Source organism: Streptopelia decaocto, assembly GCF_964273445.1.
Source record: "Streptopelia decaocto genome assembly, chromosome: 15".
NCBI classification, from domain to species: domain Eukaryota; kingdom Metazoa; phylum Chordata; class Aves; order Columbiformes; family Columbidae; genus Streptopelia; species Streptopelia decaocto.
Window position 1 is genome coordinate 12830748 of NC_138670.1, and position 27365 is coordinate 12858112.

The window sequence follows — 27365 nt, forward strand, 5'->3', positions numbered from 1 at the left end:
AATCCCTCGGGTTCTTTTTTGACCTCGTCCACCCGCAGCGCTTCTGCTGGCTGATCTCCTTAGAGCAGCAGAGCCTTTCCGCAGGGTTTCTGTGTCACGCCTCCTGGGGCTGCTTGTTCGGCGAGTAATTTCTAACAGGGTCTTTAAGAAGACTCCAGACACGTGCTGTCAGCTCCTGGCACTCCACTTACCCCTTCGAGACCAGGAGCCGTGCAGAGCGGAGAAAATGAGCCCATTGAAGTGAGAAATGGGATTTCGCTGCCGACGCCTTCCCCATCAGCGACCGGCATCTGGAAATCTCGCCTCTTGACACTTGAAGGATTAATGAAAGCTGCTGGGTGTCGGCAGAATTCGCCGTCGATCTCTTGGCAGCAGCAAATCTTTTTTAGCGCAAAATAATGATGCCAAATCCCGATGCCAAAGAGTTAATCAAAAGGGCATCAGGCGTGGAGGTAAACTTGCAAAATTCAGATCCCCTGGAGTGCTGTTCTGAGCTCCAGGTGAAAAGGGATGAGGTTGGAGGACAGGGTGCGCAGGGAAACTGGAGCAGCAGCAGGTTTGGGGGAGGAGCCGCAGGAAAATAAGGTAATTATTTCCCAGATTGAAATTCTCTCTCTGCCTCCTGCGAGGCGCCTGCGCCAGCTGACACCACCAGCATCGCGGGGGAGCTGTCGCCACGCAGCGCTCTGTTGTTCCTGAGCGTGAGATGCTGGCCCAGCTCTGGCTTTGCATAACCCTTGTTGGTGCCGGTTGCTTCACGCAGAAGCCGGGACTGCTGGGCAGCGGGAGGATTGCATCAGCCAGAACTGGGTTTAATTTCTGTCATCTGTCCCGTGCTTAAATGTCCCAGCAGTGCGCTTGAAAGAAACAGAAGAAAATGTCTTTGTGCTAGGACTTACCAGCGACCAGTTTTAGAAGAGTGAAGGATATTGAGGTACTAGAGAGAGCAGAGGAGAGGATGAGCTGCTGAGGGGCTGGAGCACAAGTGTGATGGGAGCGGCTGAGGGACCTGGGGGTTCAGCTGGAGAACAGGAGCTGAGGGGAGACCTTCTGATCTCTGAACTGCCTGGAAGGAGCTTGGAGCCAGGGGGGTCGGGCTCTGCTCCCCAGGAACAAGCGCCAGGAGCAGAGGAAACGGCCTCAAGTTGTGCCAGGGGAGGTTGAGGTTGGATCTGGGAACAATTTCTTCCCAAAGGGCTGTGGGCATTGGAACAGGCTGCCCAGGGCAGTGCTGGAGTCACCATCCCTGGAGGGTTGGACAGACGGACATGAGGTTCTCAGGACGTGGGGCAGTACCAGGGGTGGGGAACGGTTGGACTTGATCTTGAGGGGCTTTTCCAACCAAAATGATACTATGATTCTAAGGAGTGGAGGCTCCTGTCTCCTCCCACAGTGCAGTATTGTTCTAACACGTGGCCGATGAGCAGTGTGAGCACAACTCCCACGTCCTCACGGAGGAAGGGCCTCGGTGGCTGTGGTTGTGCCCTGCGATAGCAGTGACGGTGATGAGCACCGAGGTCAGCCCTGGCTCCTGGAGGCGCCCGTTCCCTCCTGTCTGACACGAGAACGGTTGCACAGAAGAGCTGTCGCTGCTCGTTGGAAATGTTGAACGAGCTGTAATTGTGAACTGCAGGCTGCTCTGCGCTGGCGTCTGCAGCTGGAGCAGCACAGGGCCCAGTGCTGTCTCTGCGCCCATCCCGGCGCTGGGGAGGAGCCACTGCCATCCCCTCCCAACACTGTCACTAGTGTCATTTTAGATCTTAAGATAACTTTGCCAAACTGTTTCTAATCTCTCCATTTCTCCCCTGTTCCTGATGCAAGGAATTGTGGCAACGTCTTCTGCTCCAGCTGCTGTAACCAGAAGGTGCCCGTTCCCAGCCAGCAGCTCTTTGAACCCAGCAGAGTGTGCAAGTCGTGCTACAGCAGCTTGCACCCCAGCGGCTCCAGCCTTGACCTCGAACTGGAGAAGCCCATCACTGCCACCTCCAACTGAAGGCGCAGCGGGGAGCAGCCGCGGCTCCTGCCGAGGGACACGCGGGGTCTCGGGGGCCGGGAGGACGCGGGGGCCGCGCGCTTTGGAAGTCGGGGCGCGAAACACAGAGCTCCAGGACGTACCGCTGGATTGTGGGATTCTCCTTTTCCAGCTATTCCCCGTTTCCTTTCTGTCCTATCTGTGTGTATGTGTCTGCGCGCGTGTGTGTATATATATAATAATATATATATATGTTTGTTTGCTGGAAGATTGTAGAGGTGGGCAGGGAGCTGGCGCCAGAGCCAGATTCCCTCTTGTATTTCTGTCCCACTGCTGAACTGTTGCAGACAGACCGCTGCGGAGGAAAGGAGAGGGGAGGCAGTCCAGCCCGCGTGCGAAGCGTGAATCCTTTAGCGTCAGTGCTAGTGCTTTCAATCACTCCTTCCCAACAAGAAACTGCTGTTTGGGAACCTGTTGCTGCTAGAAGAAATGGGAATCTCCTTCCCAAAAGAGCACTCTGCCTCTCTGTTCTTAGAGTGGGCTTAGTTACCCCGGCTGCCTGACGGGGAATCGATGGCGGGTTCCGAACCCCACAGACGCCAGCGAGGGGGCCGGTTGCAGCGGGGACACGGGGATGAGTGGGGACGGTGCTGGCTGCGGAAGAGGAGCGCCTGGTGGCGCGAGGGGACGGAACAGGCGGCCGAGCCCAGGTGGGTGTCACGCTGGCGCCTCCCTCTGAAGTTCTGTGCACACAATTCATTATTTAAAACCGAGTGGGAAAGTAGAAGACATCTGACTTCTGTCTGTGCGCCATCTGCAGGGGGGTTTGCTGGATGCAAAGCTACTTTTGGAGCAGTGCGCTTGTCGTGGTCCGTACAAACAGACTGTCCAAAGCACCGAGCGAGCGGCCGTGAGGCGCTGGGGCCGGGTCGGGTGCGGGGAGTGCGCTGGTGCCCGTCGCTCCCGGGGCGGCTCCTCCTTTTTCAGTCTCTATTCAAGATTCTCTACATAGGAAAAACCAACCTGAGGATTTAATAGAGACCTGAAATACATCGTGGATTCCCCTTCTTCCCCCTGCCCCAACCTGAGTCGCTTTTCAAGTCACCTCATTAAAGTGTGAATCTCTTGAATATGTTTTTAAATGAGTGTTAGGTACTGGGCCCCTTTTGGATAGAGCCTGCTTAGCGCAAGTTGGCGAGGAGGAAACGGAGATCCTGTGTCGCAGCGTGTTACCAGACAACGTTCCAGCTTCTCGTGTGATATTCCCAACAATCCTGCTGGAGAATCGGAGACCTCCAGATCCAAAAGCTCACAATCTAAGAAACCTTGGGAAAGGAGCACTGCCCTTCCTCGGAATGTCCCATCGCATCATCCAAAGCGACTATCACACAGAGAAAACCATCTCCAAATATTTATTAGGTCTGACGGGGAAACGTCAAGGTGTTTTATTTTTGACTTGGAAGTTACTGCACCCTTTGCGAGGATCATTACGCCGCCGAAGAGTCACAAGACAAAACGGAACGTCCGGGAGGAACGGAACAGCCCCTGTCCTATGGGAAGGGGCTCTGGGGACGCATCTCGGGGCCTCCCCTGCTTGTGGGTCTGGAAATGCTCTCAAACCATCAGGAGGGAGAAGTGAAGAGAGAGCCGGGTGTGCGCCGGGTTGTGTCCAGAAGCGTTTGTTCCTATCGCGGAGCAGCGAGCGAGCGGCCGGAGCTGCGGGTGCTGCTGTCGGTGTCGGAGGGGCGGCGGGAGCAGGAGGGTCCGGGGGCGATGGGGGCTGACGGGGGGCGGTTCCACGCACGGACCGCGGGGTTTGTGGTGCAAATAGTCAAAAATAAGTCTAAGATTCTGCAGTTCCTAGTGACAGGTGCCAAGAGGTTACGATACGGGTTTTGGGGTCTGTGATGTACAGTGTGAATAAATGCTTGCAGCTCTTAGTCTTTTTTTGATCGATGAAGCACTTTTTTATTAATATTATTTTTCTTTGTATGTAAAGGAGGAACCAGTATCTCTCCATAGCTGTGTATATAACCCGTCTCTCCTAAAGAGAGTAAAGTGCTCCTATATTTTTCATTTTTGTCAAAGCGAGAAGTAAATACTTTAGAATTGTTAAATATATAAATAAAAGTGAATAAAGTTTAGACTTTTGCATGGGAGCATTTGCTAACACACTTTCTCATTTTTTATTTTCCTTCTCCCCGTCCTTCGTAGGGGATAAATTGGAGGTTCAGCAGAAGCACCGAGGCCTTTGAGAAGCGCGGCCCCTCACTGTGTCTTTGCAAGGAACAATCTGTTGCTCCTAAACTTAGAAGAAAACCCGTTAAGCGCAGTTTTGCTGGTGCAAGAGTCCCAGGGAGGCAGAGGAGACACAAACCACGTGTCCCATCAGTGCAACCTGCATGGTTAGGTGAGGTTGGCCCAGATGTGGGGTTGGCCCAGATGTGGGGGTGGCCCAGATGTGGGGGTGGCCCAGGCCGGCCCTTCCCCTCCGCAGCGCTCGCCTCTCCTTGGCACCTTCTGCCTTATTGAAATGCTGGTGGCGGAGCCGCGGCCCTTTGAGAACAAACCCAACTCGCTCCAGTTTAACATCTTTTAATCTTCTCCCAGAGGGTGGGAAGCTCAGCTGCTGTTTGTCCTGCACCAGGGTCTGATTCTTCTCCTTTTTCCCGTTTCAGCCCCTTGGCTGCGTGTGCTCCCGTCACATACGCTCGTATTCAATCAGTTGCTTCTTTTCTGACATATTTGAAATTGAGAGAGAGGATTTTCCCTGAGTTCTCAGGGAGACCGAACAGCTCCTTGAGCAACTGGGAGTTATTTTGGGACAGGCCTGTACTAATCACTAGACATTGTCTGAAATTGCTTTATGATCTCATGGTATTTATTCTAACAAATAGAAGCGCAGAGTCTGGGCAGAGCTGAGATCACAGCTGGTGGGTGGTGTTTACAGCTTCAAGAATAAAGAAAAGCATATATAATATTTGTCACTATTAAGAACATGCAAAGGAACAGCAGGTTTTCAGTTATACCCCACAGTCTGATTGTGTGACTTTGAGGGGCTGCAGCCGTCACCTGCTGAGGGTACAGCCCGGACACCGCGCTGCTCGGGGGGTCGCTGCTTCAGAAACACTGAGCGAAGCCCCCCAGGGCCCCTCGCTGGTGGGAGCCGAGATCTTCTCACCTTCCCCCATGGGTGACGGTCTCACATCGGGGCAGAGCAGCCCACAGCGCGCGTGGGGTGGGAGCTCCTTTCCCGGTGATGGGTTCTTCCGAATGAACCGCCTTCCCTCTCCTGTAGCAGCTCAAACTGCTGTGGGCCTGAGGGCAGAGCGGCGCTGCCGTCCTGGTTTGCAGCGCCAGCGCTGCCTTACACACATAAAACCACCTTCTTACATGGAGGCGGTTTGTGTGGCTTAATGGGAGCATTGCACATGGCCAATGAAATAGAACAAAGGCAAGTGTAGAGTCTGACACATGGGCAGGAACAGCCCCAGGTTCCAGTATAAGTTGGGGAATGACCTATTAGAGAGCAGCGTAAGGGAAAGGGACCTGGGGGTCCTGGGGACAGCAGGGTGACCATGAGCCAGCACTGGGCCCTTGTGGCCAGGAAGCCAATGGTACCTGGGGTGGGTTAGAAGGGGGTGGTCAGTAGGTCAGAGAGGTTCTCCTGCCCCTCTGCTCTGCCCTGGGGAGACCACAGCTGGAATCTTGTGTCCAGTTGTGGCCCCTCAGTTCCAGCAGGACAGGGAACTGCTGCAGAGAGTCCAGCGCAGCCACCAAGATGCTGCAGGGAGTGGAGCATCTCCCGTGTGAGGAAAGGCTGAGGGAGCTGGGGCTCTGGAGCTGGACAAGAGGACACTGAGGGGGGACTCATTCCTGGGGATCAATCTGGAAAGGGGGAGTGTCAGGAGGATGGAGCCAGGCTCTTCTGGTGACAGCCAGTGACAGGACAAGGGGCAATGGGTGCAAACTGGAACACAGGAGGTTCCACTTGAATATGAGGAGAAACTTGTTGGGGGTGAGGGTGGCAGAGCCTGGCCCAGGCTGCCCAGGGAGGTTGTGGAGTCTCCTTCTGTGCAGACATTCCAACCCCTGGACACCTTCCTGTGTAACCTCATCTGGGTGTTCCTGCTCCATGGGGGGATTGCACTGGATGAGCTTTCCAGGGCCCTTCAACCCCTGACATTCTGGGACTCCATGAAATGGTTTTAGTGGCTACGGAACAAGAATCCTTGAGAAGCGAGGGCTCGTGCTCCCCAGGTGGGACAGACCCAGCGCAGCCTCTCCCGGCCAGTGGCACAGGAGCTGTCCAGCTGATCCCGCAGCAGTGAACTGAGCACAGCTTAACAACAGGGCTGGGGTGTTGGGCCGGCAGCACGAGGGATGTGAACCCAACCCACAGCTCGTTATTTGGTGGGGAAGGGGCAGGAGGGGGAACAGCTGTGCTGCTCCAAGCGCTGTCAGTGCGACGGAGCCTGTGCTGGGGGAGGTTTGGAGCCGCTGGGAGGCTGCAAAGGGCAGTGGGCACGAGCAGGAGAGCTGAGCAGACTCAGAGCCCGTAACAGATGGGGCCGTGCAGGCACCGCATGGTTATTCTGTAGTTGTCCCTCCAGTAGATCCTGAATTACTCAGCACAAGGTTTTGAGAATACTGGGTCCAGAGTCAGCTAAAGCTGGTGTTTACTGGGCTGTGGTGGAGGAAACACTCAGGACTGCGGGTTCTCTGCCCTGTGCTCAGGCGCAGGGTCCGGAGCAGGTTCCACACCGTCCTCCCCGGGTGGATCCCATCGCCGCATCTCGAACCGGCTCCCGAGTCCCGTGGAGTTACCCGGCTGGGTTCAAAAGCAAAAGCAGCAACCGCGGCTCTTTTCTGGGTTGTGAGGAGGGTGGGAGGCGCAGCCTGTGCTCACAGCTCCATCCTGGGGGGTTTCCCCAGGGACAGACCCGCGACCCCCCAGGGCCGCTCGCCACGTGGGGCTTTGGTCACAGCTCAGCGCCGGTTTCTGCTGGAGAGGATCCGCCAGCACTAGAGCAGGAAGAGAAACGTGACCTTTCAACACAGCCACGTCCGTACAGTGTCTGTCTGTCTGTCTGTCTGTCTGTCTGTCTGTAACACAGCCGGGCCGGTTCCTGAGCAGAGGAATCACCGGTTCCCATCCCGTTTTCCCCTCTGACATCGGAGCTCAGATCGCTGCATTTCGGGATTCAAGTTTTCCATATTCTTCAGACTTTCAACTTTTTAAAATGCTGCTGAAGTTTTATCTTCCTATTTAACAAATACATTTTTAAACTGATTGCCCATAGGTACGTTATTACCTTGCATAATTACTTCAAGAACATTAAATGCTTTAAAACACGCGTACCAGTCGGAGCAGAGAGCGGTTTAGCAGCAGCGTAAGGCGTTCGACCCTCGTGCTGACCTGTTTGTAACAGCATTTATTTGCTGTAGCCTCAGACTGAATATTTAGGGCTTAACAAATGTGTCATTTTCCTACACGGTGACAATTGTACAGTCCCTTGTGTTTTCTGTGTCAGTGCATCTGCAGGACTCCCAGTTCGCAGGGTGTGTTTTTAGGCAAATTAGAGTTCATATATTAGCAAAAACTCATTCCAGTATTTAAAAACCACATTGACGGACTTTGCTGCCATCGCTGAGGTTGGAGCCACATCCTGATTTTTACACAGCACAGCAGGTTTGGGTGTTTTGCCGCCTGTAAGGCCTTTGACACCAAACACACACAGTGATGTGCGAGATTTTCCAAGCCCAAATGTTATTTATCCACTGAACTGCACATCAGGGATGGGGGAACCGATCAAACCCTTTGGTCAGGTCTGGGCAAACGGTGCTTGTGCGACTCGAGGGAAGTCTGTGATTGTTTTACTTCTGTTATTAGCAGCTTTTTAATGACTATTCAGGCATTTGCTTTGGGGGAGGATTGCTGGATTTCAGTCTAAAACTGATGCCAGAATTGATGTTGACATGAAGTGCAGCATCATTAGGACACAGGTAGGGAGGACACAGAGAATACAAAAAGCTTTCTTATTAGAAATTAAGAAAAATATTCTTTTTTAATTTTAGTCCAAACTTGCACAGTTTTGATGTCGTTAAAATCACCTCCTCCTTGTTTGAGAGCTTGAGCTTGTTTGAGACAAGGAAGAATGTAAAAGGGAAAACCAAAAGCATGAGCCAGACGAAGCCGTGCCCCTGCCTCCCCTGCTTGGAAAGCGAGAGGGTGAACAGGGAAAACCGTGTTCTTCTGTATTTAATTAACTTCAAACCATTTGCCATTGCCATTTAATTAACTTCAAACCAGATTGATTTTTGGTTAGTTTTTTCTTTCAAAAGAACAGCACATGGCACTTGAAGAGCTGCTTCTTGAAGTCGTTCTCTGCCTTTGAGCACTTAGTCTTGGCCTAAAACGTGGTGGGGACATTTCAGCATCTCAGGCTGGGCTGGATGGTGTATCTGCGATGGGTAAAGAACGGGCTGGCCAGCCAGGCCCAAAGAGTTGTGGTGAAAGGAGCCACGTCCAGTCGTTGGCCGGTCACGAGTGGTGTCCCCAGGGCTCAGTACTGGGGCCAGTTCTGTTTAATCTCTTTATCAATGACCTGGGTCAGGGGATCAAGTGCACCCCCAGTGAGTTTGGAGATCACAGGGGGCACAAGTAGCAGAGTTCAGCCGGGAGGAGGGGGAACTCCAGCAGGACGGGGTCTGGCCCTGCTGCAGTGTCCATGCCACGTCTGGAATACGCGGCTGTGTGAGGACTTTTTAGGCTTGCGACCCACCTTCTCCTCCATGCGGCGGGTCCGGGTCCCCGAACACCAGCGCGCTGTCCGCCAGCGCCGCCCCGTCCTCGTAGCTCCCGCTGCGCAGCTCCGCGGCCACCGGGCACAGCTCCCGGCTGCACCACCTGAACGGAGGGTGCGGAGGGTTCGGCACAGCCCCGCAGAGCTGCTTTCAGCTGGGGCAGCGCAAAGGATGTGGTTTGTCACCACCTGGGATGGCATGGAGCTTGGGTCTCGCCATGGCAGAGCAAAGCTGCTGCACGGCACAAGAAACACAAGAAATGACTGAAATCGGTTCGGGCAGGAGGAGGGTTGTTCTTACCGCCGAGCAGCCGAGATGTCTGTGGAGGCAGCACCGGGCCGAGCCGCGTGTTCGGTTAGAAGAGCTCCTGGGGAAGAGGAGGAGATGTCAGCATTCCCGGGCTCCAGCCAGAACAGCAAAGGCTCCTGAAAAGTGGGTGGTGGATCCTGGTGGCCACTCGCCAGCTGAGGGAAGGTGGGGGCTGCACTTGCTTTAAAATTCCATCTTTAGCCGAAGGGTGGGAAGGAAAAGGACCTGGGGGTGTTGGTGACAGTGGCTGAACATGAGCCAGTGTGTTCCCAGGTGGCCAAGAGGCCACCAGCATCCTGGCTGGTACCAACACTGGTGTGGCCAGCAGGACTAGAGAAGTGATTGTGCCACTGTACTCAGCCCTGGTGAGGCCAAACCTTGAATACTGCAGTCAGTTTTGGGTCCCTCATTGTAAGAAGGACATTGAGGCACTAGAGAGAGTTGAGAGAAGGGAACAGAGCTGGGGAAGGGGCTGGAGCACAAGTGTGATGGGAGCGGCTGAGGGACCTGGGGGTTCAGCTGGAGAACAGGAGCTGAGGGGAGATCTTCTGATCTCTGAACTGCCTGAAAGGAGCTTGGAGCCAGGGGGGTCGGGCTCTGCTCCCCAGGAACAAGCACCAGGAGCAGAGGAAACGGCCTCAAGTTGCGCCAGGGGAGGTTGAGGTTGGATCTGGGAACAATTTCTTCCCCAAAGGGCTGTGGGACATTGGAACAGGCTGCCCAGGGCAGTGCTGGAGTCACCATCCCTGGAGGGTTGGACAGACGGACATGAGGTTCTCAGGACATGGGGCAGTGCCAGGGCTGGGTTATGGTTGGAGTCCATGATCCTGAGGGTCTCTTCCCATCAATGATTCTACGATTCCCAGTCTGAAATCCATCGTTTGTGTCTTTCCCCGTACCTGCGTAGATCCTGGCCAGGCTGTAGGAGAAGTCTCTTGCCGCCAGCTCCATGGTCACCGTCCCCTTGGAACCAGCTCCCTGCATGAACTGCGCCAGCCGGCCGATGGCATCGTGCATCTGCTTCACGGCGGGTCCCAGTTCCGCGGCACTCGCAGCCAGCTCCAGTTTTTTCTGCAAAGAAAACAATCACAGGAAAAAAATTACAGCATATTTGCCTTCCACAAGGAAACAGGGCTGAGCACACCCAGCAATCACCAGCAAAAAGTCTAAACCCAGGCGGCTGTGACTTGCGCGGCTGGAGCAGGAAAGGGGACGTTGCCAAAAGGGAACTCGCAGCCTTGTCTCGAGGATGGAGGATTCCCGCGAGCCGGACCCAGCGCATTGCTGCTTGTGCTGCTTGTGCTGCTTGTGCTGCAGGTGGGGACCAGACCACATCCCCACTTCTAATTGCACATCTGTATCCGGTTCTAATTACTTGACCTCCATGGTTTTATATTTTAACTTCCACAGGGATGCTAGAGCAGCGTCCAGGCAGGAAAACAGACTCAAAGGAGATTTCTTCTGCAAGTCGTGTCAGCGGGAAAGGCCCCAGGACCAGAGTGTCTCTTGCAACATTCAAACCTGTGTGTGAACTGAAGGATTACCTTGGACAGAAGCAAAACACGGCACCATTCCATATTTAAGCAGCGTAGCAGGAGGCAGGAGGTGCTTTCTGTTAATTAATCTCATCTGCAGGTTATTTATGAAGTTAAAGCCTGTAAGTATCTGCTGCGCAGAACCGATTTGTTATGTTTCTGAAGCTTTCGGGGCTCGAGTGAGCACGCGGTTCCTCCTGCTGGTACGTGAAAACACAGCTGATCTGCACAGTTTGGTTTCCTGCAGCACGTCTGTGCACGACCCCTTCTGCCTCCCCATCGCCCCGTGCTCGCTGACTATTAATGCAAGTAAAACACGAGCCTCAAAGGATGCCGTTCTGTGCTTAAGGCAAGGCAGTTCATAAATACTCACAGCTTATGCTATACGAATACAAAAACATCGTCATTCAAGTGGGTCTGGCGCCAAGATAAAGTCCAGAGAACCCTCGAAGCCCATGGAATGCTAATCACATGCTTTACAAGTAGCTGGAAGCTCGTTGCTAACATGGGTCAAACCCCCTGAAGGCACAAACATGTTCCCGGCTGCTCCGGGGATGATGCTCCAGGGATGATGCTCCAGGGATGATGTTCCAGGACGATGCTCAGGGATGATGCTCCAGGACGATGCTCACGGATGATGCTCATGGATGATGCTCACGGATGATGCTCCAGGGATGATGCTCCAGGGATGATGCTCCGGGGATGATGCTCCAGGGAGGATGCTCAGGGATGATGCTCCAGGGATGATGCTCAGGGATGATGCTCAGGGATGATGCTCAGGGATGATGCTCCAGGGATGATGCTCAGGGATGATGCTCCAGGGATGATGCTCCAGGGATGATGCTCTGGGATGATGCTCCAGGGATGATGCTCAGGGATGATGCTCAGGGATGATGCTCCAGGGATGATGCTCAGGGATGATGCTCAGGGATGATGCTCCAGGACGACGCTCCAGGCAGAAGCAGCTCCTGGTTTCTCCCCATGCATTCCTGTGGGTGCAGCCAAGGGGACGGACACGCACACGGCATCACCGTGCCGGCTGTACAAGTATTTTCCGAGATCACCAAAAGACCTTTAGAGCTTCTGTATTTCTGATTCCTTCATTTTTTTACTGAGGAATTTTAAGATGCTGCTTGTTTGTTTGCTCTCTCAAGCTACCAAGCTATCAGAATGGTTTTGACTTCAAGAATAATAATGAGTATTTAAAAATGCAGCAACAGGGCAAACATCCAAAACAGGCCTAGAAGCACAACTCTCATATTAATGCATCACGTAAATCCTCAGTTACACTTTAATAACCTCGATTTATCTCCTGCTGTGTTAAAATTGTGGTTATGGTCTGAAAAGGACCTGAAAACACTATCCTGTGTCTTAGATTGTACATCTGATTTACAGTTGGAGTTTCAGCCCTTATTGATGCAAGAGACGGTCGATTCCGAGCTCTGCAGGACGGGCGTTCAGGAGCACAGCCGTACTGGGATGAACCAAATTTAATCTAAAGTGACTAGAATGCAATAATCAAATAATTCCCCGGTGCTATTTTAGAGTCACTCTTCAGACTGTAATTGAATTCTAAAGTACACCCAGTGCTCTGGCTCCAAATTCCAGCTAATAAAAGTTTAGTATAACATGAAGCGACGGTCCCGGCGCAGCCTCAGGCTGAGCTCCCCGCAGGGCTGGGCTGGATTCCAGGGCTCCCTCCCGCTTGCTCTTCTCGCCGCATGTTCTCCTGCCGCTCTGCAGACTGATTATTAACACAAAGTGGTTTAGAATCTATGATGTTGTGATAGAACAAACCTGCCTCTGGACCAAGAACCTGAAAAATTCAGCTGCTCATCATCACGTTGCACAAAGATGAGCAAGTTCTCCCTATTTCCCTCTTCCTGAGGATAATTACGGCGCTGGGTTCCTGCTCCTGGATCACAGCGCCATCAGCGCTGGGTGTCCCACCAGTGGGAGGGGCGACGGACATGGGACAAAAGCAGTGGGGTGGGGGGACCTGCCTGAGGTACGAGCTGCAGAGGACAAAGCGCTATGCGGTGCTGACAAAGCGCCGCTGCGGCTCTCTCCGAAAAGCCCAGCACCGGGCACAAACCCTGCCCAAGGAGAACCGCGATGGACAAACCTAAAATCAATTGTACGCGTTTCGTGCACATCAATAAAAGGGAAATGGGCTGGAGCAGTAAAAAGCCCTTTATGACGGGATAAATTACCTCCTCGCTAGATGGGAAAGATGTTTGAAATGTGGCAGACTCCCAGCGACCAAAAGCATTTGGACACCTGGAGCTCAAGAAGCGAGATGGTTTATCACTTGATTCTAGTGCAGAAACCCGGCGCGTTCCAGCCCGGTGCCGCAGAGGCACTGCGGGAAAACCTCCCGTCTGCCTTCCCAGCGCCGGCCCGCGCCCAACGGGAGAAGCTCCTGACACCTCCAGGTTCAATTTGCCAAGTGTGATGGGGGCAGCAGAGCCGGTGCCCCCGCTGCTCCCCACGGGCACAGCGGCACCCTCGGCGCCACAGGGACAGCAAACGCAATGGCACGCGCTGGAGTTTACATAAAACACTTACTTTAAAGTCAGTGCTCGCTTGTTCACCTCCCGGTCTCACAGACAGCGTGATTTGGGGGAGCGCAAGAGCAATGATGAGCTTGCTAATTAATAAATCTCAAACCGTGGTGGTACTGCTGTGCAGGTACCTGCTCTGAATCACGTTGCTGTGTTATTTAATGCTGCTCCAATTATCCAGTCGTTCAGAAGCTAAAGGGGCCCCTTGGCTGCACCAGCGAGGTGCTCAACGACTGCAGGGTGGCACCTTTGGGGGGCAGTTGTTTAAATTAGTGTTAATTGTGAGCTTGTGGAGGCTGGCTTCTGTCCAAGTCGTTTTTGGAGCCTGCCACCCACTCTTCTCCTCCACTCCATTACCTGCAGCATCAGACTGAACCGCTTTTCAGCAGCAGCTGGACCAGTTGCTTTTTAATTAGCAGGTGTGCTCAGTCCTGCATGAGCAGGTTGGGCTTTCTTGTTTGGCAGTCAAATTGTTTAAGGTGTTTCTCCTTCCTCCGAAGCTGTAGGAGGTGATGGGAAGCAGACACGCGTCTGCAGAGATCAGAGGGGACTCTGGGCAGAATGCAGCTGAGTGGGGGTTCAAAGGCAACACAAGTTGCCAAGCGCAGCCACTGGTGACAATTACTCGGACTCTTGGATGTGTCTGTGCAGTGACCCAGACATTTCCCTTCTCGTGGGGTCTGGATGAGAAAGCGAAAGCTACGCCGAGTCAAACCAGCACTGCAGGTTCCCGGGATTCCCTCACTGTATCTACACAAGTGTGATCTGGATTAATAACCTAATCCCTGAGAGAATATGCTCCGACACGCCGACCCTGCCCTGCAGGCTGGTTCCTGTGTCCCTTCACAGGCCATATCAAACCAGCTGATGCTCGTTTACCTTCATGAAATTCTGAGCTGTGTGGAACTCTCTGTGAGCACCTTTAGAAGAGCTGCCTGTGGGTAAGGCCGCAGAACAGTGTATCTAAAGAGGCAGCAATGGAATTCCTTTGGTTCTTTCCATCTTTTCAGTGGGAATAAAAATAGGAAGTCATAATACCCTAGTGAAGATTTAATATTCAGTCTTGTGGTGGTTTTCCAGTTAAGAAAATTATTTAGATTCAGGAAGGTCACTCTTTAACATTAAAAATATACTTATATTGGTAGCTGTCATGAGGAACCCTGACAACACAAACCCCTTCACTGTGAGATGAAAGTATCTGTGTTTTTCGCAGCACGCAAGGGTCCCTAAATGAACTTGAGTTCTGCTTTTCTAAGTGCTATTTCAAAAGCAGAATTATGAGACCCCTTCTGAACACTCGTCTAAAGCTTTCAATCCAGTATTCCCTCCCAGTCCCAGGGCATAAACCCCGCAGCAGAGCCTGCGCGGCGGGCAGGTCGTGCTGCCGGGCGCTCCTGCTGCGGGCTCACCTGCACCGCGGAGCGGAACGCGGCCAGCGCCCGGCCCCGACTCTTGGTGAGGGACCGCAGCACGTCCAGTGACAGGACATTGGTTGTTCCCTCCCATATGGACAGCACCTGTGGGGCGGAAGAGCAGGAAGGAGCCTTTTGGAGCGACTGTGATAAGGAAAGAAGAACGTGAGGAAACACTGACATGGCACAGCGCTACGGGATACCGAGGAAATCTCCAGAGATTTCCTTCCTCGCCACAAGCGACAAGGAGCAGCGGTGAGGAGATCCAGGGCCCAGCTCTGTTACTGAGCTCAGAAACAAGCCCGGCACCACAACAAATCCCTGGTGCCGCCTGGGCTCAGCAGGACGCGAACTGGGGAACTGCTGCCACGCAGGAGCCAGTCCGGGCAGGACGGCGTTTTCCTTTGTGCACGACTTTAGCACACAACCACCGAGCACTGTGCAGGGGACGGGGTGACACACAGGAGCTTGTTCTGCTTCTCCTGCTGCTTTCTTACCAGGGTATCACGGATGATGACTGGCAAGCCTGTGTCCTCCATGTAACCTTGTCCTCCAAAGCTCTCCATTGCCTCAATAACAACAGCAGAAGCCTGCAACACACGGAGAGCTGACGTGATCCGCATCGCACAAAGGGAAGGGCGGCCAGAAACCTCTCATGTCGCACAGCAGAGGCAAGTTGCTCATTATGTGCAGGAGGAGCAGCCCAGGGACTGAATAACACAGAGAGAGGACCTGCAGGAGCACTCAGACCTTGGGAGAAGATCCAGGGAGGGACCGTCTCGACACAATCCTCTCCAGGTGAGGATGAACCTGTGGTTTGCCTGGTACCTGGCAGTAAGTGGCTCTAGTCCAGGAGAGTCTTTACCTTCGACTTGCCTATGGTGTGTAAGCTGCTGTGTATTTAAACTGAGGACAATCAGAAGAGGGAGAAAACTAAGTTAAGGCTAATGCTAAGCTATTAACAACCTTCTATTTATTCATAATTATGGGAAATATATTCCCATGGCTCAGTGTCCCACCTGGGGCTCGGGCCAGCTCAGCCACGTTCCTCTGCGCACAGGGAGCACCTCACAGAGCACTCGCTGTGTGTTCCATCTGCCGGCTGCTGTGCCGGGTCCCTCCAGAGCACAGAGACAAGTCTTCTACCCACAGACTCCAGCCTTGGGGCAGAGCACTGGTGTCCCCTGCTGTCACTGCCACTGGCTGTATTCATCTCTCCTCTTTCCAGCTCTGCAGTTGCTCATGTGCCACACAGCCCCACTCCCAGCTCATCAAACTGCTTTTGTTCCGTACCTGCTTCCCAGTGTATAGTTTGGCGACCGGTACGAGCAGCCTCAGGAGAAGCTGGTCTTCCTCACTTGCCATGTTGGTTTCTACAAGTCCAAGCAGCCGAACAATCTCCATAAGCAGAAGAAAAGCCCCTCGCGTCTGCACCTGCAAGCAGGGACATGAGGAGCTTCACTGACAAAGATCTTTGACTTGGGCCAATTCCAGCCTGGTCTGCTGAGGGGTCAGGAGACAATCCCAAAGGGATGTGCTGTACTCGGAGCTGGGCACACGCCAGCCCTGACCGTACAGACTCACAGCTTCATAGACAAAGAGCACTGACAGCCAAGGAACAAGTATGAAATATCAAGGGTAGTCTAGAGCTGCCACTCCTGGACACTGCAGTCTCGTGCAGGGAAAGGGACAAGGCCATTTCATTCAGGCCTACACGGAGCCTCAGCAAAGCTCCCATCAGGCGTAGAATCACGGAACGATTTTCATTGGAAAAGCCCCTCAAAATCATCATCAACTGTTCCCCCACCCCGGCACTGCCCCATGTCCTGAGAACCTCATCTCCGTCTGTCCAACCCTCCAGGGATGGTGACTCCAGCACTGCCCTGGGCATCCAGGTCACAAATCCACAACCTTTGCAAGGACAGGAGAACGCGCATCTGATGGCCAACCTCTGAGCACCAGGACCTGCAAGGTCCCTGACCGATCTCTTGCTGGGCAGTGTGCTTCCTGCCAGGCTGCGACTTGGGAAGCACTGGGACATGGAGCTCTGTAGGAAAAGAGAAGATCTGGCCTTTCTTTCAGAGGTGGAGTTCTGGCCATAGGCTGAGAGATGCCGGAGTTTTAAATTATGTTTGACAAATGCTGACCACTTTCCCTCTCCCCCACCTCTCAAGAGGATTTTTAAATAGTGCTTTAAAAGCTTGCATGAACTTATTGCAGCCCAAAGGCGAGCACTGGTGTGACACCGCTTAAGAAAAGAATGGTGGATGGGTAAGAGGAGAACTGTGTGTCGGCTTTTTGAAGTTTCAGCAGGGGTGGGAAGCCCCTACGTCCTGTGAATTCAGTGAGCTGCCAGAGCTCAGCGTCGAGGCAAAGCTGTGAGACATTTTGCAGTGAGCGACAGCTCACATGTGGAATTCCTCCCAAAGCCAGAGTGCCAATTTTTGCTGCTCTCTCTCTCTCACTGTTCATGACATTCACATCTGGAGCCTGTACCCAAGCTCGGTGTCGTGTGGTGATGAGCACTGTGCAGAACACGGTGAAGACAAACTTGTCTCAGACGCTAAAGTGTATGGTGACTCCTCAGGAATTCTTCAGGCCCCCTGGGAACAGTGGGACCAGCCCATCCCCTGGTGCCTGGGCTGCCAGGGAAGCTGGATGAGTCGGTATTGGTTTTAGACAAGAGCCTGTGACAGTTTAGGAGCCTGTAGTGTCATGCTTGGACTCTGATGCTAAGACCAAATTCATGGCATATCATAGTAGGTGCACACATGAACCTTGGTGCTCCCCTCAGAATAGCTCCCAGGATAACCTGAAGTCCAGTGGAGAAGCTGGATCTATCACCAGATCAAACCCCAAGAGAATACGGCAATTCCCCCGCTGCACACATCTCAGTGTAGCAGGAACAGCCTTCTCCATCTGGCTGCGCGCATCAGCAGCAGAGGATCTCTGCCCTCTTCCCTCGCCAACAGATTGAGCTCCCGCAGCCTCACCTCCATCCGGGCCATCGTCTGCACGTGGAGCGGATGGTCCTTGAGGAGCTTCCCAAAGGCAACTCGCCGACGGGCATACTCCCTGCTCAGATTGATCATCCTGGAGAGAATACAGCCAGGGAAAGGAGTTAGACCAGCAACCTTCCGCTTCTGAGCTTTCCCTTCCAGCCCCGCTGGCAGAACCCAGCCCGGCTGCAGCACAGCCGCCCAGATCACCCACCCACAGGTCAACCTTCTCCAGCACCGCTGGGTTCCAGCCCGGTGCCTGCAAAGGCGTCAGGACTGATGGGCTGCAGTGCTGAGCACCGCAAAGCCCCCTGTCCCAGGAAGCTGCTCCTTCAGCTCTGGGGGGACCACGTGGCCTTCACCTTCTCATGGAAGCTACAGCGCCAATGACATTGTGGATTCGTGTTATGTTCAGCATGTTGGAGATGGAGGCCACTCCACGACCTTCTGCAGAGATCTGAAAGCATCAAGGAACAACAGCTGACGGAAACCTTTTGCACAGTCTCGGACGCCGGCGCGTATCTAAGTGAAAGCTGTGTCACCAGGCAGATTGACACAGGCTGTTCACTCCGTCCTCAGGCACCACAAAGCTCGGCTTACTCTAAAATAGGGCTGGCTCAGCCAAGTCTGTGGCACAACCAGAGAGGTGGCTTTGGAGTCCATTTCAGCATGATCGGTTCTGGTCCCTGCTGCTTGTTCCTACCCGCACGCCACACAGAACTGTCCCTCAGCTGGGTCAGTGCAGCTGGATCAGGGAAAGGACCAGCCTAAACTGACTTTTCTTTTTTCCTTCTGTCTTTTCCTGAGCTCTTCTCAGCTCTGTCCCCCTTGCAGCCCCCTGGTGAAGGGTTCTGCAGAGCAAACAGGCAGCCACAGGGGTGGAAGAGAAGAATTTCTTCAAGTTGACATTGCTGCCAAAACCCCCGAGCTTGGTGCACTGTGCCAAACCGTCCCATTCCCAAGCCAACAGTGAAGCCTTACGTACGAGCTGTGCTTCAGCCCCATTGAGCCACAGCTCCCCTGTTGCCATCTGCCGTGTGCCCAACTTGTCTTTCAGCCTTTGCACTTGGATGTTGTTCAGCTTCCCCTCCTCATCTCGGACCTTCAGGAAGAACAGGGACAGGCCGCTGGAACCCTGTGGCCATTAAAAAGGCGTGGAAAGAGAATTTCATGACAATGAAACTTAGAAGTAAAGGAATGCCCCTGCTCTTTCGCCTGGTTCCCTTGTCAAACTGACCTGTTTTACACGTCCTTCCGCATCCACTACCCTGGCCAAGGTTAATGCCATGTCAGAGTCAGCAGCTGATGTAAACCATTTAAAACCATAGAGACGGTATGTGCCATCTGGCTCCTTTCTGGCCACTGTCTCGGTGCCGTTAGCTGCGTGAAAGGGCAAGATCATCTTGGCTTTATGGGACGTTCTGTATCAATCAATGCTGATTTTATGGTTTAAGCAGCAGCTCTTTTAAGTCCCCGCTTGCTATCAAGATAGAGTACGGCTTAGCTGCTAATCTCCTTCATTGACCCTAGGTAAGAAATGCAGCCAGAGTTAAGTACTAGAAAGGAAATTCACTGTTTAACTGCGAGCCTTTCCAGCAATCGCTCCAGACTAACAGCTGGTAATGGCAGCGCTTTGTAAGCAGAATGAACCACGGTGTATAATCCAGTGCCTCCATTTCTTTAGCAGCTACCACTGCCAAGAACGGAGGGTGCTGTGGAATCAGGAGTCCTGCAGTGACGCGTGTCTTTCGCTCCACAGCTGACCTTTGCGCTTCTTCCACCAGGAAACCAACTGCAACTTCAGCAGATGCAGCTGACTCCCCTTCCACATTTCTGTCCCCACAGTGGAGCTCTGAGGTTTCCTGGCCCATCATGTTATTACTATTGTTAGCCAAGGAATAAAAGTTGAAGGCCAGGAACGTTTCTCAGTCTCAGCTAGGATGGGTCTGACTGTCATGCTCAAGGTTCAGATTACCGAGCTTAATATCCGTGTGTTATCTGTGCGAGGAGCACAGCTCTGCACCTGCCTGCGTGTACGGCATGCAGAGGACAGACGCCGGGCCTTTTGCTGGTTAAAAAGCAGAGCAATGCAGAGGACTTGGATGACGTCTGCTGAAGTTTCCTAAACCAGCTACTCGGTTTTGGAAGTGACTCCCACCCTTCATTTTCTCAGCTCTCGCTAACACGTGCAGCTGCTGCGGCAGCCGCTTCCCACCTCGGAACACGTACCCACATCAGAGCCGCCCCTGCGCTCCGTCATCCACTGGCCAGAGGTCCAGAACTTTTTAGGGTCTCGGGATGTCAGATGGTCAAAAGCATTTTTCAGAGATCCAGGAACACCTAGTGACTGTGGGGAGGGAAAAGAAATTAAGATGATCATAATGTAGTAGATGAAATCAGACAGCTGCCGTAGCTAACACTGGTGTGTTGTAGGCTCAGAAGGGACGGTTTGCAAGCAGGCGAGCGGGGCACTGAGTGTCCAGCATCTGCACGTACTGCTGAGTCTGCCGCTGCCCGGCTCCTGCAGCACGGTGCAGACAGGAGGCACAGACTCGTGACACAAAAGGGAGCGCTGAGCAGCCTTACCCCCTCGTGTTTCTGCACCGCTAGACATCTGGAAAGAGAGCTTTCAAAACAGCAAGCATGCCAGGATATCGGCATACGCTCGTGTGTGCTGGATGTCACCAGCACCATGGAGCTGCAGGAAAGAGGTAACCGCCTTATGGTTTTTTCTTTTTATAGAATTAAAATGGCCAGGGGTAGCTTTTCTCTGCACCTTGCATAGCCGGTGACATAGTGCAAAGGGTGTTGCTAAGATGCAAATTGTCAGACAGGGAGAGTGTTGCTAGCTTGGTTAATTTACATCAAGGATGGGTCTGGGCCAATACATTTAACTGCCACTCTACACAAGGAACAGGAAAACAAACTATATCTTCTAGTAAAAACATACAGGACACCTTCCTAACTACCTGCAGTGGTGCAGGTTTCAAAGTCCTTATTGTCCACAGTGTTGTAAGTGAACATAAAAGCTCGCTTTGTAAGTAAAGGAGAAAGGCAGCGGGTGGAGGAGCTGAGTTGCAGAGCAGGGAAGGGCCGTGCCCAGGGCCGGATCAGCTCCCCTCACTGCCAGGACGGGGCTGTGCCCCCAGGGACCACTGAGCTCCTACCTCAATGACTTTGGCTGCCCCATCAGTCATGGCCAGCGGACAGTTGAAACCTCCAGAGGAGCTTGAAAATAGGTACAGTTTGACAGCCTGATACATTCGGCTAGGAAGAAAAAAAACAAATCAGAGTGAAAACAGGTTGCGCAGCAGTTCGACAGCAGGAGGATAAAACATCTTGAGTAGGGAGAGAGGAACAAAATACAGCCAAACCAGGTGAGAATCAGACCGCTCATTTTTGAGAGGGCACAAACTGTTTCAGCCAGGAAAAGAGAAGACAAGCAGCAGTTTCTCGGTCCCACAGGGCTGCCAGTGCGAGGCTGGGTGGAAGGCACTGCCCGCCAGCTGGTGCACATTGAGCGCAGTTTTAAAAAATAACAACTATGGGTCTGTCTCCAGAGGCTGGAATACGATAAAACTGCAAGTAAAATCACAGACCTTCAGCTGTGCTACAGATAACGCCTGTAAAGGTGGAGCAGTGCAGGGAACTGCGAGGCCCCACAATCAGGAAGGTGACTTCAAAGAACATTATGATCAGCTGTAAGCCATTAGTCACAGCTTATCACCGCTGACATGGAACATCACAGCGGCCAGACACTGCTGGTCGGTACAGCAGTAGCTGTGCTTAGTCCATGCATCATCTGTTACCCATTATACAACATGAAATTCAGTCCTACAAGATGCTGAATACGCCTGTTAAGAATAACCAGGAAGGTCCCAAGTCATTCCCATTCTCCCCCAGTTACCTCCAGTTGGAATATCTTCTCTCATAGGCCTCGGCAATCAGCCCCTCTTCTGCTGCAATCTCCTTCATCCTCCTCCAGGCTGAGCAGGTGATGATGTGATCGACCCGCTGCCCCCAGGCATCGTACGGCCGAAACACGGGGGGGTTCCACTCGCATTCCCGCGCCAGAGGCTGGATCTTGGTGAGCAGGCGGTTTCCAAATCTCTCCAGGTCCTGGTTCACCTCCTGCAGGACCTGTGAAGCAACAAGAAGAGCCTTCAGCATGGCCCTGGAAGGCGAGGAGCCTGGAAAGACAAAGGACGGACCATATTGTCCCACAGTGCTGGTGGTCTCTTGCCACCTGGCCCTTCCGTGCGTTCCGGAACGCGGCAGGACAGCTTGTCTCAGCCTCTGCTGGCACAGCTGTGCTTGGCTGTCACTTCTTTTTTTTTCCAAATAGTATTTTTAAGTTCCTTTTGGCAGCACCTCTGAATTTTACAAAAGACAGAAGAGCTTTTGTATCAGGGCTGAGAATTGCACAGATGGACATGAGCAGGGGGGGCTGGACCAGACGATCTCCAGGGGTCCTTCCAACCCCAGCCACGCCGTGATTTACTGCTGGAGAGGAATGCCAGGGAAGAGCTGCCAGAACCAGAAAGCCTGCATGTGTACAGGAAAACGTCCACTGGGCTCAGCACTTACCTATCAGATCAGAAAAGGAGGGATGGCACAATCATTTGAGCTTCAGCCTGGCACCCAGGGTGTCCAGATTCAAATTTCCACCCTGCATCCAGCTTCCCAAAGGCCCTGGATAAGGATTCCGGTGCCCTCCTCTCCGCCAGGCTGGGCAGACTTGGACGGGATGGTCTGTCTGTAGCTAATGGGGGGGAACCGGCCCCCACAGAGGAGCGATTCCTTCCAGCCCTCTCAGACACCTGTTTTAAGGTGACAGGAATTGCCTCCTGCAAGTCCTCTTCCCTGTCTGTGGCCAAAGCTCAGTGAAGTTGCCTTAGACTCCGATAACCTGACTTACAGATGATTAAAATTGAGCCAGGTGGTGCCAACCTCTAGCACTGTTGGGCTGTCATTAGCTTAAATACATCCAAGACTATAATGAGGGTCACAGAAGCACCTGGGCTCCCATTAGAGGAATATTTTTTGCTGTTCTTTACCCACTCAAGAGATGCTCATTTCCTCGATAAAACAATCACGGAGATGAATGCTGTATTTGCTGCACCCAAAATGGTGCAATTATAAAATGCAGTAATTTGCTGTTGATGGAATACAAACACCGCTTCTTCCGTTCCCTGCCTCCCTGTATTGACTTTTCATTACACGACATCCCGTGTGACTGATCCTCTCATGGCTCTGCAGTTCAACAGGTGTAATGAGGATCCAACACGCGCTCTCCGGTTCATGCTCTGGAAGTCTCCATCCTCACACCAGCCCATTTTCCTTCAGGTGAATGGGGAAATAGTGTGAAAAATCACAAAACAAGCCAAAACCATGCGTGAGAGCCCTGTCAGCCGGTACAGCTCACACCGCACTCCTGTTTGCTCGTGGTGGAGCTCAGCTGGGACGGGTGTGCGCCGCCAAAGCTTATTGTATCTCAACAACAATTTGAAGGTTGTTTTAGAGGCTTAACCTAAGAATTCAAGGTTCATGGACTTTGTTGATCCCTAAAGCACAAGAATCTTTCAACTGTTTACCTGGTAGTTTCTTGAGGGCAGAAGAATATGTGTCTACCACAGGTCTCTTGGTCAGCACACCGCAGTGAACTCAAACTACAACAGTCCCTTCACCTCGTCCACATTTTCTAAAAAATCCCAACTACCCAGCTATGAGTTCATGCCCTGACCACAAAGACCCTTATAAACCACCGTGTTACCCAAGTGAAGGGGTTTATTTCCAAAGAACAAAATCAGAGCTCCTACATTTGTGACTGCTGAACGTAACACACCTGGGCGCTCCAAAAAACAGAGACAGGGATGTAGAGGGGGCACCTGTGAGCCATCAGGGTCAGGGTTCACGCCGCTACCCAGCAGCATCTGCCTCCTTCACCTCATCTCCTTTGATGTCCCAAGGACAAACTGCACATTAAGAGTGCAAACAGATGATCCTTTATATCAAAGGACATGTTTTCAGGGGGATCAAAGACCAACAGACACCTCTTCAGAGTGCCCAGAAAAAGCGGGTGATTTCTGCTGCGTTCTCCAGAAATCACTTTCAAACACACAAGTCTTTTGCCCCATTCCAGGAAAATGTTTGTGCCAGCACTGAACACAGGTGATTAGCACAGCGGGAATCAGCCCCCAGCGCGGTGTCTGCGTCAGCGGACACAGAAAGCACCATCCCCGGCTGCTCTCCTGGAGAGGCCGGTGTTGACAGGCAGAGCGGCGGGAGCAGGGAGCGCTGGGCTCTCCTTCCAGGCCAAGGCAACACTGCCCCGCTGGGACCGAGCACGGAAACCTAACACAGACACCGCTGACTCTCCAGCAGATTTTGCAACCGCTTTGACTCTTTGGGGAAGGATCGGAGAGCAGCTCTCAACCTTGGCGAAAGACATCACCGATCCTTTTATTCTTCCGGACATCTGACTCACGCATCTTCCAAAGGTGCAGATGAGGAGCAAGATCTTCATGGCTGCACAAACACATGCTCCTTTTCCGCAGCTTCTCTTCTGGCAAGAAGGCCGCAGCGCTGCTTTGAGAAGCGGCATTCTTGTCTTTCAGGACAGTTGTGCCAAAAGCAAGCTCGCAATGCTCTTACTACTTACTACCCCCTGTCTGCAAGGGCTCACAGACTTGGTGACCCAGCAGTGGCAGGAAGAGTGTCACTGAGAGCCAGGTTTTGCCCCTCCGCTCACGCTTTGCAGATCATTACATGGCTTGTGGAATAAACACGGAGAGAGGTCACTCTGTGAGACCCGGTCCTTGAAAAGCTGGGATGTGTTGTAGTCCTTGGGGTGACAGCAGAGGACAGTGAGAGATGAGCTGCTGCCCCCCAGAAGTTCCTGTAGGACCAGACCTCACAGAGCAGAGACGCACAGCTCAGTGTCTCCCCCGCCTTTCCGCACCCCTCATTCTGCGCAGAACCTTCACCATCTGAAAACCAACACAGAAAAGCCAATGACCTGTGCTGAGAACAAGCAAACCCCAACGGGCCTTCGCATCCTCTTGAGCGCTCAGCTGAGAACAGCCCTGTTCCCTCAGAAAGGAATTTCCTTAAACCCCCCCTTCCCCAGGCAGGGACCTTAGTTTTCTCAATTTTTCTGAAATTTCTTACTCTAGGTAACAACAAGCACCCACATTGACAATCCCAAAACAACCCTCTTGTTGCAACACCCAGAGCAGTTCCCAGAGTCCACTGAGCAATTTCTGTTTCTGTCCTGGCAGTATTTTTCACCCCTCCACTGATTCAAAGACAAGAAATTTCAAAGAATGTTGATAAATTCCCCCAAGTTAAACGTTCGAAAGCACAAAAGGGCTGAGATAAATGTTCAATTCCTAGCGTTAAACAGTGACCTAGCCGGGATTGCGTGTACACACAGAAACACAAACATGCACGTCAGACCTGGGGCGGAAGGTGCGTTTTCAAGTAATTCCGGAGCAAAGAATCTTCCAAATACTGGTTCCCAATCTCAGGCTGCTCTTGGAAGAGAGTCTCAGTTTCTCTCCTTTCAAGGGACGTTCTCGACTCTTCTAATGGTTGTTTCTCCCGCGTGTGGGCCTGTTGCTCCTGCCCGGCGGTCGTGTTGACTCCTCGGGGCGCCTGGCACCTCTCCCCGCGGCGCCGCAGCCGCCAGGGCTTGCAGGTAGCGCCGGGTCCCCACCAAGGCAAGCGACGGGGAAACATGATCCCGCAAAGCCCCCGGCGTGTCACACAGCAGCTCGCACCTCCAGGCCCTTCCCGGGTTGGCAGCGGCACAAATCCTCTTTTGGTTTAATGTTGTGAAGCTGTTCTTGAAAAATCAATTATGTCTTCTCCCCTCCCTCGGGGAGGGGCTTTCCAGCAGCTTGTTGACAACGGAACTAGGGAGAAGGTTTTTGGACAGAGATCAGAAAATGGCCTGGGAAAACACAAGCGCTCAGAAGACACTCCCCTGCCAGCCCAAACCTTCAAACCAGCCCGACCGGCATTCCCAGAGCTGGGGGAGCTTGTTCCCACCGGCGTCCCCCTGAATTGCCTGGGATGGTAACAGGGTAGAGAGAAGGAAAAAAATACATTTACTAATCTAAAGAATGACAAAGTGCTGGAAAATAGGAAGAAATCATTCAGGCAGGTTATTCTGTAAATAAGGTGAAATAGAGAATTCATCCTCCCTGCCTGGGTTGTAACTGCAGCTGCGAAATAATCTGCCTCTTATGAATCCCTGATGCCTTTGAGCTGGGATGATATTTAGTCTCCCTTTCCTGATCCCTTTGAGCTGGGATGATATTTAGTCTCCCTTTCCTGATCCCTTTGAGCTGGGATGCTTCCCAAGGGAAGTACCAGAATATTCTGAGAATGTGTCTCCTGGCTGAGTAATTCCAAACCTGCACCTGATTTAGGGTGATGTGCTTCTAATGAAAGCAGCGCTTTACTTTAAAGCGATTTTAAGGCGGTGTGATAGCCCCACAGCGCCCGGGCCATGGCCGAGCTGCTGTTTCTTGCCCAGGGTCACTTTGTTCTGCTTCAGCTCCCAAGGTGCAGCATTGAACCGCTTGCAGGCCCCGGGGAAGGTGGCAGAAACATGCCCCGGCCCTGCGCGGCGCCGTTCCAGCGCTCACAGGACGGCACTGCTGCCGCCAAAGGGTTTTATTCAGCGGCTCCCGCCGGCCGCCTCTCCTCAGCCGGGCCGCACGGCGCAGCGCCGGGCGGGAGGCGGGGCGGACAGGCCGCGGCTCACAGGGACAGCCCCGGGACGGGTCCGTCCGCGGCGCCGAGGCGAGGGCGAGCGGGGCGGCAGGGGGAGCCCGCGGAGCCGGGGCTGGCGGCGACGGTACGCGGAGAGCCCGGCCCGAGCAGCGGAGGAGGCGGTGGATCCCCCAGGTGGATCCAGCGCCTCAGGGACCCCCGAGCCTGGGGGCTCCAGCGCCTCAGGGGGCGGTGGGTGCCGCGGGTGAAGGGCCGGACGCGGCCCCGGGTGGAGCCCGGCTGGGCCTGGGCTTCAATTAAAAACAAACAAACAAAAATAGAAGCAAAAAACCCCTAAACCCAAACCTTTAAAAATAATATTTGGAGTCCTGAGTTCTTTTTTAGGGCCTGCTGCAGCCTCACATTGTCGAGAGAGGTTCTGCTGCCCCTCTGCTCTGCCCTGGGGAGACCACACCTGGAATCTTGTGTCCAGTTGTGGCCCCTCAGTTCCAGCAGGACAGGGAACTGCTGCAGAGAGTCCAGCGCAGCCACCAAGATGCTGCAGGGAGTGGAGCATCTCCCGTGTGAGGAAAGGCTGAGGGAGCTGGGGCTCTGGAGCTGGACAAGAGGAGACTGAGGGGGGACTCATTCCTGGGGATCAATATGGAAAGGGGGAGTGTCAGGAGGATGGAGCCAGGCTCTTCTGGTGACAACCAGTGACAGGACAAGGGGCAATGGGTACAAACTGGAACACAGGAGGTTCCACTTGAATATGAGAAGAAACTTGTTGGGGGTGAGGGTGGCAGAGCCTGGCCCAGGCTGCCCAGGGGGGTTGTGGAGTCTCCTTCTGTGCAGACATTCCAACCCGCCTGGACACCTTCCTGTGTAACCTCATCTGGGTGTTCCTGCTCCATGGGGGGATTGACCTGGATGAGCTTTCCAGGGCCCTTCAACCCCTCACATTCTGGGATCCTGTGATAAGGTGCAGTTGGGGTGTGGACTGAGGGGGTGAAGTCCCTGGGGAGGGATGTGGGTTCCAGGGCCTG

General features: G+C 53.2%; 2 protein-coding genes across 16 annotated transcripts in view; one reads left to right on the forward strand and one right to left on the reverse strand.

The window, feature by feature from the left end:
- MTMR3 (myotubularin related protein 3) overlaps positions 1-4131 on the forward strand; it is an 80632-nt gene extending 76501 nt beyond the window's left edge. For all 6 annotated transcript variants that reach the window (XM_082066134.1, XM_082066137.1, XM_082066138.1 and 3 more), the window contains one exon: positions 1822-4131. In XM_082066134.1, the coding sequence (XP_081922260.1) occupies positions 1822-1993 (172 nt within the window). In that variant the 3' untranslated portion in view covers positions 1994-4131. The remainder of the gene's footprint in view (positions 1-1821) is intronic.
- Positions 4132-8007: 3876 nt separating this feature from the next.
- LOC309446403 (acyl-CoA dehydrogenase family member 11-like) lies at positions 8008-25435 on the reverse strand. Of its 10 annotated transcripts, XM_082066142.1 has the most exons (15): positions 25057-25435; positions 21506-21738; positions 20766-20865; positions 19828-19945; positions 18836-18978; positions 18584-18733; positions 17961-18055; positions 17593-17692; positions 15893-16033; positions 15097-15189; positions 14597-14704; positions 9988-10159; positions 9080-9146; positions 8758-8882; positions 8008-8580 (listed from the first exon to the last, which is right to left on the reverse strand). In XM_082066142.1, exons 1-15 carry the CDS (start codon positions 25336-25338, stop codon positions 8573-8575), a joined length of 1935 nt encoding a protein of 644 aa, XP_081922268.1. In that variant the 5' UTR covers positions 25339-25435; the 3' UTR covers positions 8008-8572. The 10 variants fall into 10 exon arrangements, with proteins under 10 accessions (XP_081922268.1, XP_081922269.1, XP_081922266.1 ...); XM_082066143.1 differs by having other exon boundaries at positions 8008-8882; positions 18584-18700; XM_082066140.1 differs by having other exon boundaries at positions 8008-8882.
- Between the last annotated feature and the right edge of the window lie 1930 nt (positions 25436-27365).

Coding starts and splice junctions, on each gene's coding strand:
- LOC309446403 (XM_082066140.1), bottom strand. CDS start 25,338: ATGTTTCCCCGTCGCTTGCCTTGGTGGGGACCCGGCGCTACCTGCAAG. Junction 19,946..20,765: donor GGGCAGCCAAAGTCATTGAG/GTAGGAGCTCAG, acceptor CCCTCCCCACAG/TCACTAGGTGTTCCTGGATC. Junction 10,160..14,596: donor CGTTCCGCTCCGCGGTGCAG/GTGAGCCCGCAG, acceptor TTTTCTTTGCAG/AAAAAACTGGAGCTGGCTGC.